Here is a 16,097-nt window from a genome sequence, read left to right as displayed (position 1 = left end):
TGAACAAATAACATTCAGTAGGGATGCATAGGGATCTACTGAACTTGAGGAGGCAGGCAGCTGATTTTGCAGGGAGTTCATGGGGCTGGATGCCATTATCATGAGCTTGTCATGGTGGGGCCCCCCATGCCTCTACCAGGCCCTCCCGTCCTGTCCCCAGGGATTGGCAGATGGCCCGAAACTGCATTTTAAGTACCCTGATTAAGCCGGGGGGGGGGGGGGAGGAGGGGGAGCCATTAATCCACGCGTTATTAAGCATGGATTAATGGCTTCTCCACACTTAATCAGGATAATTAAACCATGGTTTCAGGCCATCCCCACTCTAAGCATTCATTTACACTCTGCGAGGGTACTTCAGGGTAGAGGGCGGGGAAGGGCGTGAGGACAGTGCAGCTCCAGCCCCTTTTCCATCGCTGGCCCCGTGCTGCATGTGCGCCCGCCAGTGACAGCAAGCCAGGCCATGGCTCCATAGACCCTGGAGCAGCTGCTTGTTGCCTCCCCACTGCCTGGTATGAATAGCCTGGGCTCTGTGGTTGTGGACAGGGGCCTCCCCAATGCCTAGGTCTGGTCCAGCTGTGGCAGACAGCTGGGAGACTTCAAGTGGCTGCACCAGAGTGTGTGGAGCCCCAGCTTGGCTTGTTGCTGGTGGCAGATGTACACACCTCTAGGTAGACGGAAGAGAAGGGGCTGGTGGCAGCGCAGCCATAGCCCCTTCCCTGCCCTCCGCCCCAAGGCACATGTGAGCTGGGGCTCCATGAACCTGGGTGTGACCTTCCTGCTATGTGCTGCAAGCAGCGCCCCCCACTGCCTCTGCAACCACCTCACTCTAAGACTGCAGGGCTTCCTGCTCTTTTCTCTGCTTACCAGTAAGCTGTTTCTTCCTAGCAAGCTTGCCAAAATCGTGGAGCCTGCAGTTTTTTGAGGAGAACACCTGATTTTGCATTTTCTGCAAAAGCATGAAATCACCATTTTGGTAGGTCCCTAATTATGATACTTCAGCTATCAAAGCAGGTGAAACCTGATGAGTTGACAAGGGATTTTCCCCCACCGTTTACTTAACTGTTTTGTTTGGAATTAAACAGATGTTACAATAAACTAGGGAAATACTTAGGAAAATATTAATTAAAGGGCTGTGAAAGACAAAATACACACTGAGACTTTGAACCAAAAAGAAAAAGGATGTGACATTCCTGATATTTCTTACATTTTGGGGGAAGGTATTTAAAGGGGTACAGAGAGAGGCAGCAGATAATCAGGCCTTTTCCATCCTTTGATAAGAACCCAAACCTGTCTTCAGCTCTTTTGTAGGTCACCTTTAGAACTAATGGCACAAGCACATTTCGCACAACAAAATATGCTTCAATGACATAATGATGAACCTGTTAAATACTTTATAGATTAATTTATTTTAAAAACTCTATACATTTCATATTCAGGAACAACATATTTTATTACCATATTTAACTGAATTCAAGATCCCCCCCCCCCAAAAAAAAAAAATTAGATCCTCTGCATGGAAAATGTATACCTCTGTTATAATTTTGCATGTATAGAATCTAATTATTGGAGGGGCATAAATTCAGCCGGGGTTCCTTCTGTCTCCCTCCCATCTCTAATCCACCCCCCATCTTGAAAGCAGAGAGACTTGTGAGAGGGAGAGAGAGGAGAAAGGGAACCATTCTACACACAGAGGCTCTAGGACTGCAGAGGATGGAGAAAAATGGGAGAGGATAAGGGAAGATGTGGAGACAATGACAAAACATGAATTGTGTACACATGCAGACAAATAGTTAAAAAAAATATCCTATGGGGGTATTTTTCAAATGAGATGTGAGAGATGGCACAGCTTTGCTTTCCTGTGTCTTTGATTTTTGTTCTTCCAGTAAGAAAATAGTTAAAATTATTCTAGTAGACATACAGTATTCCAGGGAGTGAGGGAATCCCACAGCTTTTTTGCAGCATTTTCCTTAGTCAGATTTTTAAAATGTTAACAGCTATGGTGAATGAATCATAAGGAAAGTGACTTTAACGATAGAGGGTGTCTATACAAGTGCTCCAGGGTGGGGAGGGGGGCACTTAATTAGAGCAGCTCTTAGAGCTGCTCTAATTAAAGCCCCCACAGTATCACATGTATTCAGTGTCCGATGCTTCAAAATGGCAGCAGGGGCACTTTAACTAAAGCTAGTTCAAGTTAGTTAAAGTGCCTCTGCCACCATTTTGAAATGCAGGAATGCTGAATACACATGACATGGAGGCTGTTGGAGCACGCTAATTAGCACACTCCAACAGACTCGCAGCAGACTTGATTAATCGCATTTCCTTCAATACATGCTCCAATCTCCCCCCTCCTCCCCTAGCCCCAAGTAGCCCCTTGCAGGCTAGAACTATGCCAGCTTGCAAGGGGAACCTGTCACCTACTGCTTTTTTTTTCTGTGATTTTCATCATAATCGGTTGACACTGTTGAGTGTCCTTGCAACCACGTTTTATTGTTGTGACCCCAAATGGGTTCACAACTCCAAGTTAGGAAACCACTGGTCTAGAGTCTTTTGGGGCCAGTGACCTAGAATCCTAGTAAAGGGGCTGGATGGAGGGAGAGCGCTCCTTTATTAATACCCTCACCCCCCCGAATCTCTTCCTCATACCCATGCATGCGCACACATATACACACATTCACTTTACATGTAGTTCACTTGCCTTTCCATAAGGACAATACTGAATTTTATATATTTGGTGGAGGTTTACTGTAAACAAAATTTGTACTTTGTATGTTTAAAAGTATCGGAAATGTTTGGGACATGCACAACAAGAAAAACAGATTTCCAGTGTGCTCACTGCAAAAGGATTCTGCTATCCTGGGAGATGACAGAATTATCTATCAAGTGCATGCATCTCAGGAGAAATGATTTGAACCATTGTTCATGTTTTGTACACAATACATTTAAATACATTTTTCAACCCTCATTGCCAGCCTGGAATATAAAATGCAAGAAGCATCAGACTGTACTTATAGATCATGGTGGACAGAATACTTTGCTGGTGTAACTCCATTGGAATCACTGACATTAAATCAACAAGGAATTTAGCCTTGGGTCAGTGCATCTGAAGTTTCTTATGTGTGACCCACTGTCATGGTTTTATGTACTTGTATGATATTGCTTCTCTTGAGGAGTAAAATAAAGTTCTCCTTTTACTGGTGTCTTCATGTTGCACACCCCACTTTCTACAATTGGGCAAGTTCTGAGAGGAAATACGTGTCCTACTGCTTGCATAGTGATAGTAACAGATTTAAAGTTCTTTGGAATTTTTGTCTGCAACATTTAGACAACACCCGTTAGATATATGTGTAAGACTCTATATATGTGGCTGCATGGTTAGACATGGAACATAATATTTCATTCTGCCTTTTATATTTGTGCTTAAAATGGATCTATCATTGGGAGAGACCTTTAAGTATTATTTAAAATTGTATTGATTTCTATAGCTGGGTATTACAAAAATGGCATTGTTATGGCTTAGTCTGTAGTCAGAGCTGCATTAAAGGCTTGGTATTTACTGTTTCTTCTTTAGCTACTGTCAAGTGGTGATTTTATGCAATGGCATCAAGCCACAGTTCTTCACCAGTGCCTCAGTCAAACAGCAGTGATGCATTCTTTAAAAAGGAAATGGATTCTGCTAAATGCTTTCAACCTGTACAGTCACTGCCAGATGTATGTCCCAAGGAACCTACAGGTGAGTTGGCTTATAGGTAGCCCAAAACTGTTAAAATGACCAGTTTAAAAAATGAGTCTGTAGTGATGAACCAGATTCTTGTGTTTTCTTACTAAGAAATCAGATTTTATTTTTCAGTAGGTAAAGTGAAATTCTGTTCTGTCACACCCCAGTCTCCCTTTGGACCAAAGGAGAACCTTTGTTCTCTTCCTCACTCCCTCATTTTTATATTTCTACCCTACTTGTAAGGTCCTGCATTGTTGTAATCATTGTTACAATGCAGGAGTAGAGAATGGGATTTCTGTTGCAGCCTGTGGATGATCACCATCAGTACTTCAGGCTGAGGCCTTCAAAGCCTTCCCTTCCTCTGGAGGTTAGTTTCACTGCTCCTATGACACACTGCGGTTCCCTTGGTGTGGGGAGGAAGAGTCCAAGATCCACAACTGTGGTGACTCTCTCATAAGGCCACCTCTTGGTCAGAATCCTGAACCTAAGGTGTGGAGTGGTGGGATAGAGTAGAAAAACAATTCCTTAAAATAATAGGGAAGAATCCTGACTTTACTTGTAAGCTCTATATTGGTGTATGCAGTAGATCTGCAATTCAGTATATTAAAGATTTGTTGAATTTTTCAGAGTTTTGCCTCTTCGGTGCGAGCTGGTAAAATTGAATGTTGTATGAAGAAATAGAAAGAAAATATACTTGTAATGACATATTCAGAATGCCTTGTGTAATCTGAACACAGAAATGCAAGTTTGATAGATTGTCGTGGAAATGGGTTATATGCATCTTTCCATAAATAATTGTGATTATTTGCATTAAGAACTTTTTTTTTAAATTAGTGATCTATATCAAGATTGATATTGTATTTATTAGGATAAATGTACATTCCAGTTGTCATTTTAATAGTCTTTTATATTTTGTACCCACAGGTGATCCTAATAGTTTATGTGACAGCCCATCTCTAGTTGCAGATCAGCATCGATGGACTATTTTTCATTCCAAAGTAAACCTCCCAGCAGCGCTAAATGATCCTAGGTTAGCAAAAAGGGAATCTGATTTCTTTACAAAAACATGGGGACAGGACTTTGTGGACACAGAAGTCACGCCTTCATTCTACCTCCCACAGATTAACAAGGAACTTTTTGCATCATACCAACAGGACATCACTCAGGTAATTTACTGAAGTTAGGTACAAATAAGTATCAAGGGCTAAAAAGGGATTTGAAAGCCCCCTGTGTGGGACACCATAAATTAGTGATTCTGTTTGTTAATAATTGCTTGTATTGTTCTATAAAAACTGCCTGTCTTGTTCTGTTAGCTGACTCTCCTCTTAACACTGGTTTAGGAGTTCCAGAAGTTCAGTGTTCTCAACATGAGAAGTATTGTCTAAATTTTCTCTTCTCACCATTTTGCTGTTTTTCATTTGTGTTTGAGCTCTGTACTCTTGTTTTAAATGTACAAACCTTACACTTCCTATTCTTTCAGTTTTTGGCCTTTTCAGTGCAATATAAAATCTTCCAATACCCTGGTGGTATCTAAAACAAGACAGAAATCTTGTTAACTACTCCTTTAAAACATTCTACATACAAAACATTTACATCTGGAATAATGAAACAGGAAGCAGGACAGTTTCTGTCATGTCAGGAAATTCAGATCTGCAACAAGAGCTTCTAAATCTCTTTCAAGTATATGAGTTTACGTACACTTGCTTTTTTCTTTTGACCTAAAAGAAGATTGGGAGATCTCCTGATGTTTTCTGCATCCCTAGTTGCAGTTTCCTTTCTTTGGGTTGCTATTGAATGAATTATCTTTAAGGGCACAATCTTAAATGTTTCCTGCTGACTCTATAGTGCTTAGTCTTGTGAACAGATGCATTGAAATTAATAGTACTGCTCCGGAGGGTGAGCAGTTGTGCTTCTTTGCATTTGCAGTATTAGGTCTGAAAGTGGAAACTTTTAGGTATTATACAGTTGCTTGTTTAATTTACATAGTCATCTTACGTGAATTATGATGCATACTTATTGTTGTAGTATTTTTTTAGCTTCTCTTCTGGAAATGTATGTCTAGTCAGAAGTGGAAAATCTGAAAAGTTATGTGAGACACTGAAGTAGACTATGTTATTATTTGTTATTTGTGTAACTAGCATTTAGGAGCACTTGTCATAGACTGGGATCTGATTGTCTAAAGTATTGTATGAATATAGAGCAAACTAGATAAGTTTGGTCAAAGAGCAATTAACAAATATTTGATATGTTTAGTGTTGGGTCACTTCAAGTACATGTGTTGGAAGTTCAAGAAAGATTAAGATGTTCTGGATCCAAATGGTAAAAATATGCAGGATGGAACTTTTTTAAGAGTTACGTGTTTGCATATCTGATATTAACATATTACAAGGATTCTTTTAATAAAATCATTGTATAACAATGCATTGTTTATGAAAGGAAACAAGATGTTGTTTCCTTCCATAACCAATGTATTGCTTATTTTGGAGGGAGTGACATGATCTGCTCATGAAAGAATCTCTAACGGATTTTGTAGCTACGGTTTTCCATGGAAAAATAGTTTCTAGTTTAAAGAACTGGAACCCCTGGTTAAACCGTATAGGCAAAAAATAAAACTTAACTTATACCCCATTTAGTTCAGCTTTCACCATTTGTGTTTATAAGTAAGGTGGGGAAGTAACTTTTATGCATTTTTATACTTTTTGAGGGAGAGGTCAGTAAAAGGTGTTTTATATTCTTAGTGCAGGTTAATTTACTGATTGAACAATAAATAAATACAGGTTTTGAATGTATCATTACAATCCAGTATATACAGAAGTTTCAAGTTATAGGAAGGAATATTTAACTCATACAGCTTAAATAGTTTTATTGCCTTTTTCCATAATTTCACTTCAGTGAAGAAATACATGCAAGCCACAAACAAAAATAAAAGATGCCAGCCTTCAGAATGGTCTTTGTCACTTTTACTTGCTTGGAAGTCACTTAAAGATTTTAAGAGTTGAAAAATAGCTGTGAACTCCTCAAAATTATTTGGTGTCAAGCATTATCTTGCTTTGACAAGGTTCTGAATATTGTCTTCCAGAGGGGGGGAAAAAAAGAATTTCACTGTGGTGTTACAGCAGCAGAATATTTCTTTAATTTCTTGTCTCTTTTACAGAGAGAGAAGATTCATGAAAGATGCAAGAATATTTGTCCTCCTAAAGATACCTTTGACAGGACTCTCTTACATATTCATGGTATAACTTCAGCCTTTTATTTGTTAAAGTGTCATTTTCATTTCTCAAATGAATAATAAAATGTGCCAGTGATCTCTTGCAGTTTTTCATGGACTTCCAATGCAAAAATACGCAATACTGGTTTTATGATGATGATGATGATTGCAAATCCAGGCCTGTTTGGCTAGAGCTGTTCTTGATGATTATTAGCATGATATTCGTATCAATGTAGATTTAAATTCTAGTCTGCCATTGAATTCTCCTTTGGTGTATATCCTTCACAGTTTATAGTTACATCAGTGACAATTTTTTTTTTTTAACTTCCTTCAAAATACGAAGCCGAATTATGCAATTGCACTGAGCTTCTAGGGGCTTCTTAATGGGGCTGTGAGAAACAGAACCATTTCATTTCGACTTCTGTTTCACCATTTTGAAGGGACAGCGTTTTGTTTCGTTTAGTTTCGAAGCACTGTTCCGTTTCGTCTCGTCGAAACTATTTCAATATTTCACCCATAGGCTATAATGGGGAATCATGATAATGCCTATAACTTTGTCGTTTCTTGCCTGATTTGAATGAAAATTGCAGGGATGGTAGCCCCTTCTGAGGGCATGAAGCCTGCCAAGTTTCAAGGAGATGGGTGCAGGGGTTTCTGGGAAACTGCACCTCAAATTGCTAAAAGCAAAACTCGTGTCACCTGCTGGCAGCCTCCTGTCATTCTGTGTACAGATCTGGGGGCCTGTACCCCCAGGAGGAGTCCAGCAGCACTGGGAGGGCAGGTTGAGCTCCAAGGGGCTGGCAGAGCACTCCGGGTGCAGCCCTTGGTCTCCCCGCCTCCTGCCGCCAGGCTGCACTCCAAGTGGCTCCAGCAGCCCCATGGAGCTCAGCCTGGTGGCAGGAGGCAGCAGGAGAGCCAGTGGTGGAGCCACTCAGAACGCAGCCCTGGTGAGCACAGCTCAGCGGTGGGAGGCTCCTCAGCCCCACAGAGCTGAGTCTGGAGGCAGGAGGTGGGAAAGAGCCACTGGCCAAGGCTGTGCTCAGAGCCAGGATTGCACTCCAAGCAGCTCCACCACTGGCTATCCCGCTGCCGGGCTGAGCTCTCTGGGGCTGGTGGAGCCACTCGGAGTGCAGCTCTGGCTCTCCCTCATCTCCCGCCACCGAGCTGCTTTGAAACTCAAAACGTTTTGAAGTTTTTAAAATGTTTTGAGTGCCCTCATTTAGTTTCAAAGCTGTTTTGAAGCCTTTTGCTTCGTTTTGATTTTGCTGTTTTGAGCTTGAAACGTGTCAAAACAGCTTCAAAACGAAACACCTGTTGAAATTTTGCACAGTCTTACTTCTTACATCCTTATCAGAGAAAAAAGTCTCTCTGTCTCTGGGAGATACAGAAGTGGAATGGTGGTCATGACATCTCTAACTATGCTACATTCAAAGATCATTGTTAGTAAAGTCTGATTTACTTGTGTGGTGGTTTTAATGGTGTCTGCATCTGCATCCCTTAACATATCTCGGCTTTATATTGAATCACCCCAGCTATCTGAAATTTGAAATTGTAAGTGAAATTGCCAAAAGAAACAAGCAGAGAAAATGCAGTGGATAGTCTGAAGTTAATGTAGTGTTTTTAGACTTCACTTTTTGATGAAGTAACTGTCAGAGTGGAGTGCTGTTTGGGAAAGAGATGTATATATATCTTATCCTCGGAGACTGTAAAGCAGTCCCTTGTTCTTTTGTACACCAGAGAATTTGTTTTGTCAGACTTTTTGATATCTCCCATACAAAATGAACACCAACTTTCTTATGGCTTGTCATCTCGTTCTGTTATTTCTGAATGGCAACTTGAGAAAACATGCTTGTTCTGGAGTTTAGCTTAATTCACTTCAATAGTATTTAGGCTTTTCTGTAAATAAATGAAAAACCAAAACAACAAAAAAACCCTAACTGAAACTAAAAGGTAGAGAAAGCATTGTCACTCACGTGATCACAAAAGGATGTAAAGCAAGGTGGTGTTAAGAGAAAAGGTATTAAATAAACTAGCATTCCACATGTTGCCCCTCCCTGTGGTACAGTTAGCCATCTTTTTTTAACCCAAGCACTCTTAGCTTGAGATCTCACAGCCTTAGGTGTTGCTGTGGTTTGAGGCTGAGAACAGAGCAATAAGGCTCAGTAACCAGGCCTTTTTGCTTTATAATAGGTGCTTTAATATTAATAACCCTACAGCTGGTGAAGCTCCCTTTCACCCATTGTTGCTGGGGAAGGTGTGGTCTCCAGCTGAGGTCTTCTCATGTCTCTATACCACATTTGACCATTCTGTTATGCATGCCTGTGCTCATTTACTGTATGATGAAAGATCTTGCAAAGTACATGTACCTTCAAGCAGCAGGCATTGCAGCAGGTGTTGCATTGTCTGAGGCTCTGTGCTGAAGCCACAGGTGGTCAAACCAATGGTATAGCCCCACTTCTTTATTAGTTCCTTGGAGTGTCCAACTCTGATATGTAAGTGGTTGAGACTCTGCCGCCTTTGCCATGATTCGTTAGCTCCTGGTGGTAAAGACTTGGCCGCTGTTTTTTCACTGTCTGGTATTTTCTTCAGCCTCTCATTTCACATCTGCAGTCGTGTCTCTTTGGGTGTGGCATTGAGAGGCTGGGTGCTGGTGAGGAAGCTCCTGTGTAACGTCAGACATTTGTGTGCTGCGGGATGGTCGTACAGTGGGTATCTTGCATTTTTCAGCTTGTCTCAACTGTTGTATCCAGCTGGCCACTGCTCTTCTGATGTCAAGCAGAGTGATGCCAACCAGCAGGTACACTTAGTTTAGGCTGGTAGGCTTCAGACCTCCTGTAATGCATCTGCAGCTATCATTCAGGATGGGTTCCAGGCACTTAATGTGTATGGATCTCTCCCATACAAGGCATACATACTCAACAGAGGAGAAACTGAGAGCCAGACCAGTGGTTCAGATGGTTGAGGAGTTAGCTCCCCATTTTGAGTTGGTGAGCTTATATAAAATGTTGTTACAAGTACTCACCTTTGCTTCTGTCTTCATGATGTGTTCTTTGTATGAGAGGGTTTGATTGAGGGTGACTCCAAGGTCAACTGGGTTTGGACAAGGGGATAGTGGGGTCCTGGAGCATATAATGTTATCTCATGGTTTTTGAAATGGAAGGCACATACTTGTGTTTTTGCTGGGTTGGCACATAATTGGTTTTTAGTGTAGTGTGAGGTTAAGCCAATTATTGCCTTGCTTAGGGATTTTTCAACATGATCAAAGCCAGTGTTTTGGGCTGTTATGCACAGGTTGTTTGCATAGATGAAACATTTTGTTTCCAAGTCGATTGGTTGGTTATTCATATAGATATTATGATATTATATAACAGCTGTGCTAGTACGTTTCCTTGGGGGAAGCCATTAATCTGTTGCCTCCATCTGCTTCGTTTTCCATCCAGTTTAACAAAAAAAGTCTATTTTTGAGCAAGGTTTGTATCAGCTCTGTAATGTGTAGAACTTTTGTCATTTCCAGAGTTTTGTGGAGGAGTCTTTGGTGGTTAACTTTTATTGTAGGTGGCTGTTCAGTCTATGAACACAACTCTGGCAACTTGACCCCTTTCAAACCTGTCCTCAATATGTTGAGTTGGATTGAGCAGCTAGCTTGTTGATTTTTCCAAGGCACAAGTCACCCTATTTGAGGATTAGGTGTTTATCCACATATAGGGCAAGCTGATTCAATATCAGTCATTTGTACAATTTGTATGTGTGGCATAGCAGAGTGATAGGACTGAAGCTCTTTCATTCCAATGGATCCTTCCCTGGCTTTAGAAGCGACTACCTAAGCATGTTGCCATAACTTTGGGGTTTTTTTGACTGGCTGTGCATGAGTTGTATAGGCATAGGAGCCATTTACAAGTCTGGGGTCCGAATTGCTTGATTTGTTCAGTAAGTAAGTCATTAAGGCCTGCTGCTTTCCTAGTCTTCAGTACATTAATACCAGCATTCAACTCCATCCTTAAGAGGGGGTTTTTAAAACCCAGGTCTTTATAGAGTACTTGTATCTTTCCGGTTTGAGGTTTTTTTGAGATCCAGTTGAGGTAAGGGATCCCTACTTTAAAATTCTTCCCTTCTGCAATCAGATGGGCCCACTTTAAATATTGAGCTCCTTTCTGTGGGTGGATTAAAGGCTGAGAGAGTAGCAAAGAGTGTAAAAATCATCTCCCCCTTCAAGTTGTATCAAGTCAGGAGGCTGCTGTACAGCTATTTCCACATCCCCCACCAATCTTTCCCTCTCTCTGTGACACCCTCTGTGTCTGTTACTTCAGTTCATTGGCTGGAGGAGTGCTGTCTGTGCTCCTGTCTCTGTGGGATAGTGTTATATTTGTGTGGTCTGTGTTTCCATCCCAATGCCACTCTGCCTCCCTCATTTCTCTGGCATGGTCTCCTTGTGGAGCACCAAAGCTGAAGCCACTCAGGGCGGAGGATGTGGGGGCGGCTTGTTCTGGTCATCACCAGCTGGCTGGAATGTTGCTCTAGTGAATATGAAACACAGGATTTAATGATCATTTTGTTTTTAAAGCAATCCAAAAATCCTTAAAATCCTTTGAGCACTATGTGGAAGCAATACCTGAAAACAGAAGAATGATAAAGGACATCAAAGCCTTAAATGATATCTTATTATTGAAATTAATTATTTTGTTTTGTTTTTCTGATTGACTGTGGAAGAATGATCTCAATCTTATATTTATCCCATTAGTTTACTTATATTTTTGTTTGTAGATAAATCCAGGACAGATCTGGAACAAGTACCTAAGGTAGGACTGCTGTATAACAATAGGTATATTAAAGGAAACACAAACTTGTCAATTTTGCATGTTCACATGTGCACGTAAGTCAGAGGAAGACCCATTTTGCTAGGTAGCCTCTTTGGCTAACCCTCCTAAGGAACAATAATACTCATAAAGTGTAGACAAATGAATTATTAACGAGTTATACTTTTTTTGTCTCCTGAGCTGTATTTCTTCTTTTGATGGATTTTGAAGGTAAAATCCAGCTGCCTTTATGTTCTTTCCTTAGTGAATTGTACAACTGTGCAAGACAAGGCAGCCCTTCTGTTTTCTGCAGCAGCGTGGCCCAGCTTTCTAGGTTTTTCTTGGAAGACAAACTTCTAAGAAGGGACAGAAATGGGGGGATTTGCCTGTTTTGAGTTACTGTGTAGACTGGTAGCTGTGTTTTTAATTTCTTGACATTTCAGTCACGCATCAGTATTGTACTGTGGTTGGCACAATACAGGCAAATAGTAAAGAGAGACTTCTTACCCACTGATTCTTAGAACCTTAGTGATGCACAGGAAGTGACAGGTGGGGAAAACAAATGAACTGAAATTCCATTTTATTCCGACTGAAAAAATGACAGGTTAACAAGTCAGTAGTAGATAAATAGTTTAATACTGGTCATTAGCTGCATGGCTACAAACCCTCAGGATATAAGCAAAAGTACCTTTCACAGTAACATTTAAAGTAAAAGACCAAGAGCTAGGCAATGCTTGATATGACTCAAGTTAAGCCCTTTAATATTATGTCTGATGCTTGGGATAGAAAGTTCAGTCCTCCTGAGTGTTCTGGGTATCTAGCAATTTTGAGGAGTAAAAGTAAGCTGAAAATATTTAATTAAGATTGACGGAGTAAGATAAAAATTATTTGGCCTTTTTGTTAGAGCCAGATTTTTTGCACTATGCAGAGGAAGCAGGTTTTGCTGCTCTCAGGGATTTGTGAACTCACACCCTCCATCCTGCAGAGCACAGTTTTGTAAGGGCTGCTGAAGAGTGGGAGCAAGGGAGCAGAATCAGTGAATTAAGTGAGAGAGAAGTCTTTCACCAGAGAAAATGTAAGGGATGTACAATCTACTCAAGTTCTAATGGGGGGTACCAGTAGTAGGTCACCTTTACTGCTGAAGAGCATTTCAGAGGAGAGATTCATTTTGAACCTGCAGATAAACTCATCTGAGGATAGCCTGTGGTTCAGACTGTGAGCTGGCATCCAAATTTGGATTTGCCTGCAGATTCAGGAGGACCGCACTACAGTGGGTTACATTTACTTCATACCTGGAAAGTTTATCACAGGACAATATTCTTTATTTAATTAATTTGGTACATTTAGCTTTTAAAGAAACTAAGAGGACCAGTGGATCAGTCAGACTCAAATTTGTGTGCACTATGTTTGTTAATGGGAACAGATTGTTTGTGGGGAATGGTGGCAAGAAAAGAAAAATATATATGTATTTCTTTTTTGTTTCAGATTTTTATGAAACCAGATTTTGCCTTGGAAGATTCCTTAACATTTAATGCCGTTTTACCATGGTCTCATTTTAGTACTGCTGGGGGAAAAGGAAATCGTGATGCAGCTTCCTCTAAGTTGCTTCAAGAAAAGGTAAATACTCCATACAATATGCCAAACTGCTAATGCATCTGTTTATTGATTACAAAGGAATCTTCTAACAGATAAGAAAGACATGGTCTATTACATGATGCATTAATTTTTAGGCACTGATATTTTCCTTTTCCATCAACCAAAATATACATAACAGAGGGGCTTGCTAAGAATCAAACTTCTATTTGAAAAAAATCCTATCTGCCAAGTGTAGGGCCAACAGATGGTCAGTGCTATATATATACATCATGTGATGATTTTCTAAAAATCCTTTTAAAACCATCAAAGGCGATGATCCATATCAATAACTTGTTTGGTGGGTGTTCTAAAAAGTATGAATTGTGATTGCAGATGAAGTCAGGGACAAAAGGTGTACATTGACAGTTTTGGAACAGTTTTAACAAAACTTTTAGGGAAACCCCACAGAGAGCAGTGTGTACTGTGCACTAGGAGGAAGTATTAAAGCTTACCTCATATATGCTGACAGCTTCTTTTTAGCTTTGACATTCCATGCCACATATGCTGCCGCCTCTTTGAGTTTGTTTTAGCTAAATGACTTGTGACTTGGGTTCAATTTAGAGCTTTGAGGCAGAGTTCTTTCACACATTTAAGAAGTAGAAGTCTTTGGGATAACCACACTCAGTTGTCTTTCTAAATTATGCATTTTTAATAGCAATAATAAAAACAGACAACTATTTTGATGCCATAAAAGCACTTAAATGTATTTTCAAAAGCAGTACATGATTTTAAGCTTTTTTAAAGGTAAAAAGCTTTTTAGGAGCTTTTCTAAAATTCTGCGAGTATTGATTAAAAAGCATTAGTCTGTCACTAAATTCTTGCAACTTTTTTTCTTTCCTTGTCATCCCAGTGGACATTGTAGTAATCTAATTAGTAGTAAGATATTTTGTAGTGATTTATGCATAGCAGAAGCTGAAGAATGCTTGTAAGTTCCAGAATGTCAACAGGCCTAGGGGCTCTGTATGAAGAAGAGAGAACCTTCTTTCATGTTTCAGAATTTTTAATTTCAGTGCGATGAAAACAAACGCCAGCACAGTCTAAAACCATGTTCTCCAATACACCTCAATTGCTGTGACTTGAGCCAGGCTGTTTTTTGGATATTAATGCTTATATGAGCATCTTAGCGGACTGCTAGTTGAGCTTATACATTCCATATAAGATGGGACTCTGATAACAGTGCAACACACAGAACTGAAGAGTTGAGGCACTAAACATGTACCACTGTTCCACTGAAGGGCCGCAGTACCTGCTGGTGTGGAAACAGCAGTGCTTCTCTATGCAGTGACTCAAAGGGCAGCCCTGTTCATGCTCACCCTCAGAAAGGACTTGTCTGCAAAGATGGGAGATGTGAAGATCCCCAGGAACTCTGTCTGTCTGATTTGCACATCCCTCTCTACCTGCTGCAATCACTCCCAAAAGTAGTGCTTTCATAAGCCAAGTGGAAATGTGTGATACCCCCAGCATGGCACAGCAGCTTTAGTGCATGATATACTTATATACATTTGTTGTTATTTATAGGCAGGTACCCAGGCCACAGTCGCAAGTAATGGATGCTCTGTGATAGTATTAATATCTGACCTCTGAGATTCAAAGATTCAGGCATCCTTTTTGTTTGTTCTTCCACAGTGTACTTGCAAACAAGGGCACTAGACCAACTTTTCTAATGGTTTTTAAACTTGCTAAAAACTGGTTATTTATTCATTTGCCAACATGAAAATGGCTTTTGAGTGTTGCAGTGTCCACAACCAGCTGATCGTTTTCAGATGAAGGCATTTACTAAGAAATATTTTAATTAGACCCACAAATAGCATTTTGATGCTGCTGTGTTGTGATAGACTTCTTGGCAAGTTTAACACAGTGAGTTTTTGTTTGCTTGTTTTATTTATTTTTTCGTCCTTCTCTTTAGCTGAGCCATTATCTGGATATTGTAGAGGTAAATATTGCTCATCAGATTTCTCTACGCTCAGAAGCATTTTTTCATGCAATGACCTCTCAGCATGAACTGCAGGACTACCTCAGGAAAACCTCCCACGCTGTAAAAATGCTTCGAGATAAAATCTCCCAAATTGATAAAGTTATGTGCGAGGGATCACTTCGAGTTTTGAGACTCTCACTTACCCGAAATAACTGTATAAAAGCATACAACAAACTGAAACTAATGGCGACTGTACACCAAACACAACCCACTGTACAGCTGTTGCTGTCCACATCCGAATTTGTTGGAGCACTGGATTTAATAGCAACAACACAGGAAGTTCTACAGCAGGAACTTCAAGGCATTCACAGTTTCCGGTAGGTGATGTCAAGGGAACTGCTAGAAGTAACAGTATTAAATATAAACCATGCTGTATCGTGTCAATCTCTTTTTTTAAGCTTAAGTTGTTTACTGATTTTTAAACTGAGTCTGCTCTTTTGGCCTTTTGTTCTTGGGTGTCACCTTTGAACAAATAATTAGTGTGTGGCGTTAACACCATGGCAGTTTTTGTGTGTGTGTGTATTTAGGAAAAGATTTTTCAAAAGAACTTGTATGTTCTATATCTTACTTTAGTGTCTAAGGTCTCCAATCAGCCTGAACATGCATTGTATTAAATGATGTACAACATACAAAAAATACAGTCCCTATCCCAAGAGCTCTGTAAGAATAGTCAGTATAGCAGGCTGTCTTTTAGAATATCTCCTGTGCTATTTATGATATATTGACTCTTTGGCTAAAGCTGGGTGATTTATGATGCACAAAGTTACCTAT

The 16,097-nt window shown here is 40.3% G+C and overlaps 1 protein-coding gene across 2 annotated transcripts in view; it reads left to right on the top strand.

The window, feature by feature from the left end:
- VPS54 (VPS54 subunit of GARP complex) overlaps positions 1-16,097 on the top strand; it is a 66,733-nt gene that overhangs the window by 13,189 nt on the left and 37,447 nt on the right. For both annotated transcript variants that reach the window (XM_090050475.1, XM_090050466.1), the window contains 6 exons: positions 3,569-3,730; positions 4,640-4,881; positions 6,870-6,948; positions 11,685-11,719; positions 13,202-13,333; positions 15,258-15,643. In XM_090050475.1, coding sequence (XP_089906601.1) covers positions 3,595-3,730; positions 4,640-4,881; positions 6,870-6,948; positions 11,685-11,719; positions 13,202-13,333; positions 15,258-15,643 — 1,010 coding nt within the window. In that variant the 5' untranslated portion in view covers positions 3,569-3,594. The remainder of the gene's footprint in view (positions 1-3,568; positions 3,731-4,639; positions 4,882-6,869; positions 6,949-11,684; positions 11,720-13,201; positions 13,334-15,257; positions 15,644-16,097) is intronic.

The sequence above is a fragment of the Crocodylus siamensis genome, chromosome 1, assembly GCF_052110815.1.
Source record: "Crocodylus siamensis isolate JL-2025a chromosome 1, ASM5211081v1, whole genome shotgun sequence".
NCBI classification, from domain to species: Eukaryota; Metazoa; Chordata; order Crocodylia; family Crocodylidae; genus Crocodylus; species Crocodylus siamensis.
The sequence above is the reverse complement of the archived record's forward strand: the minus strand, read 5'-3'. Positions and strand labels throughout refer to the sequence as shown.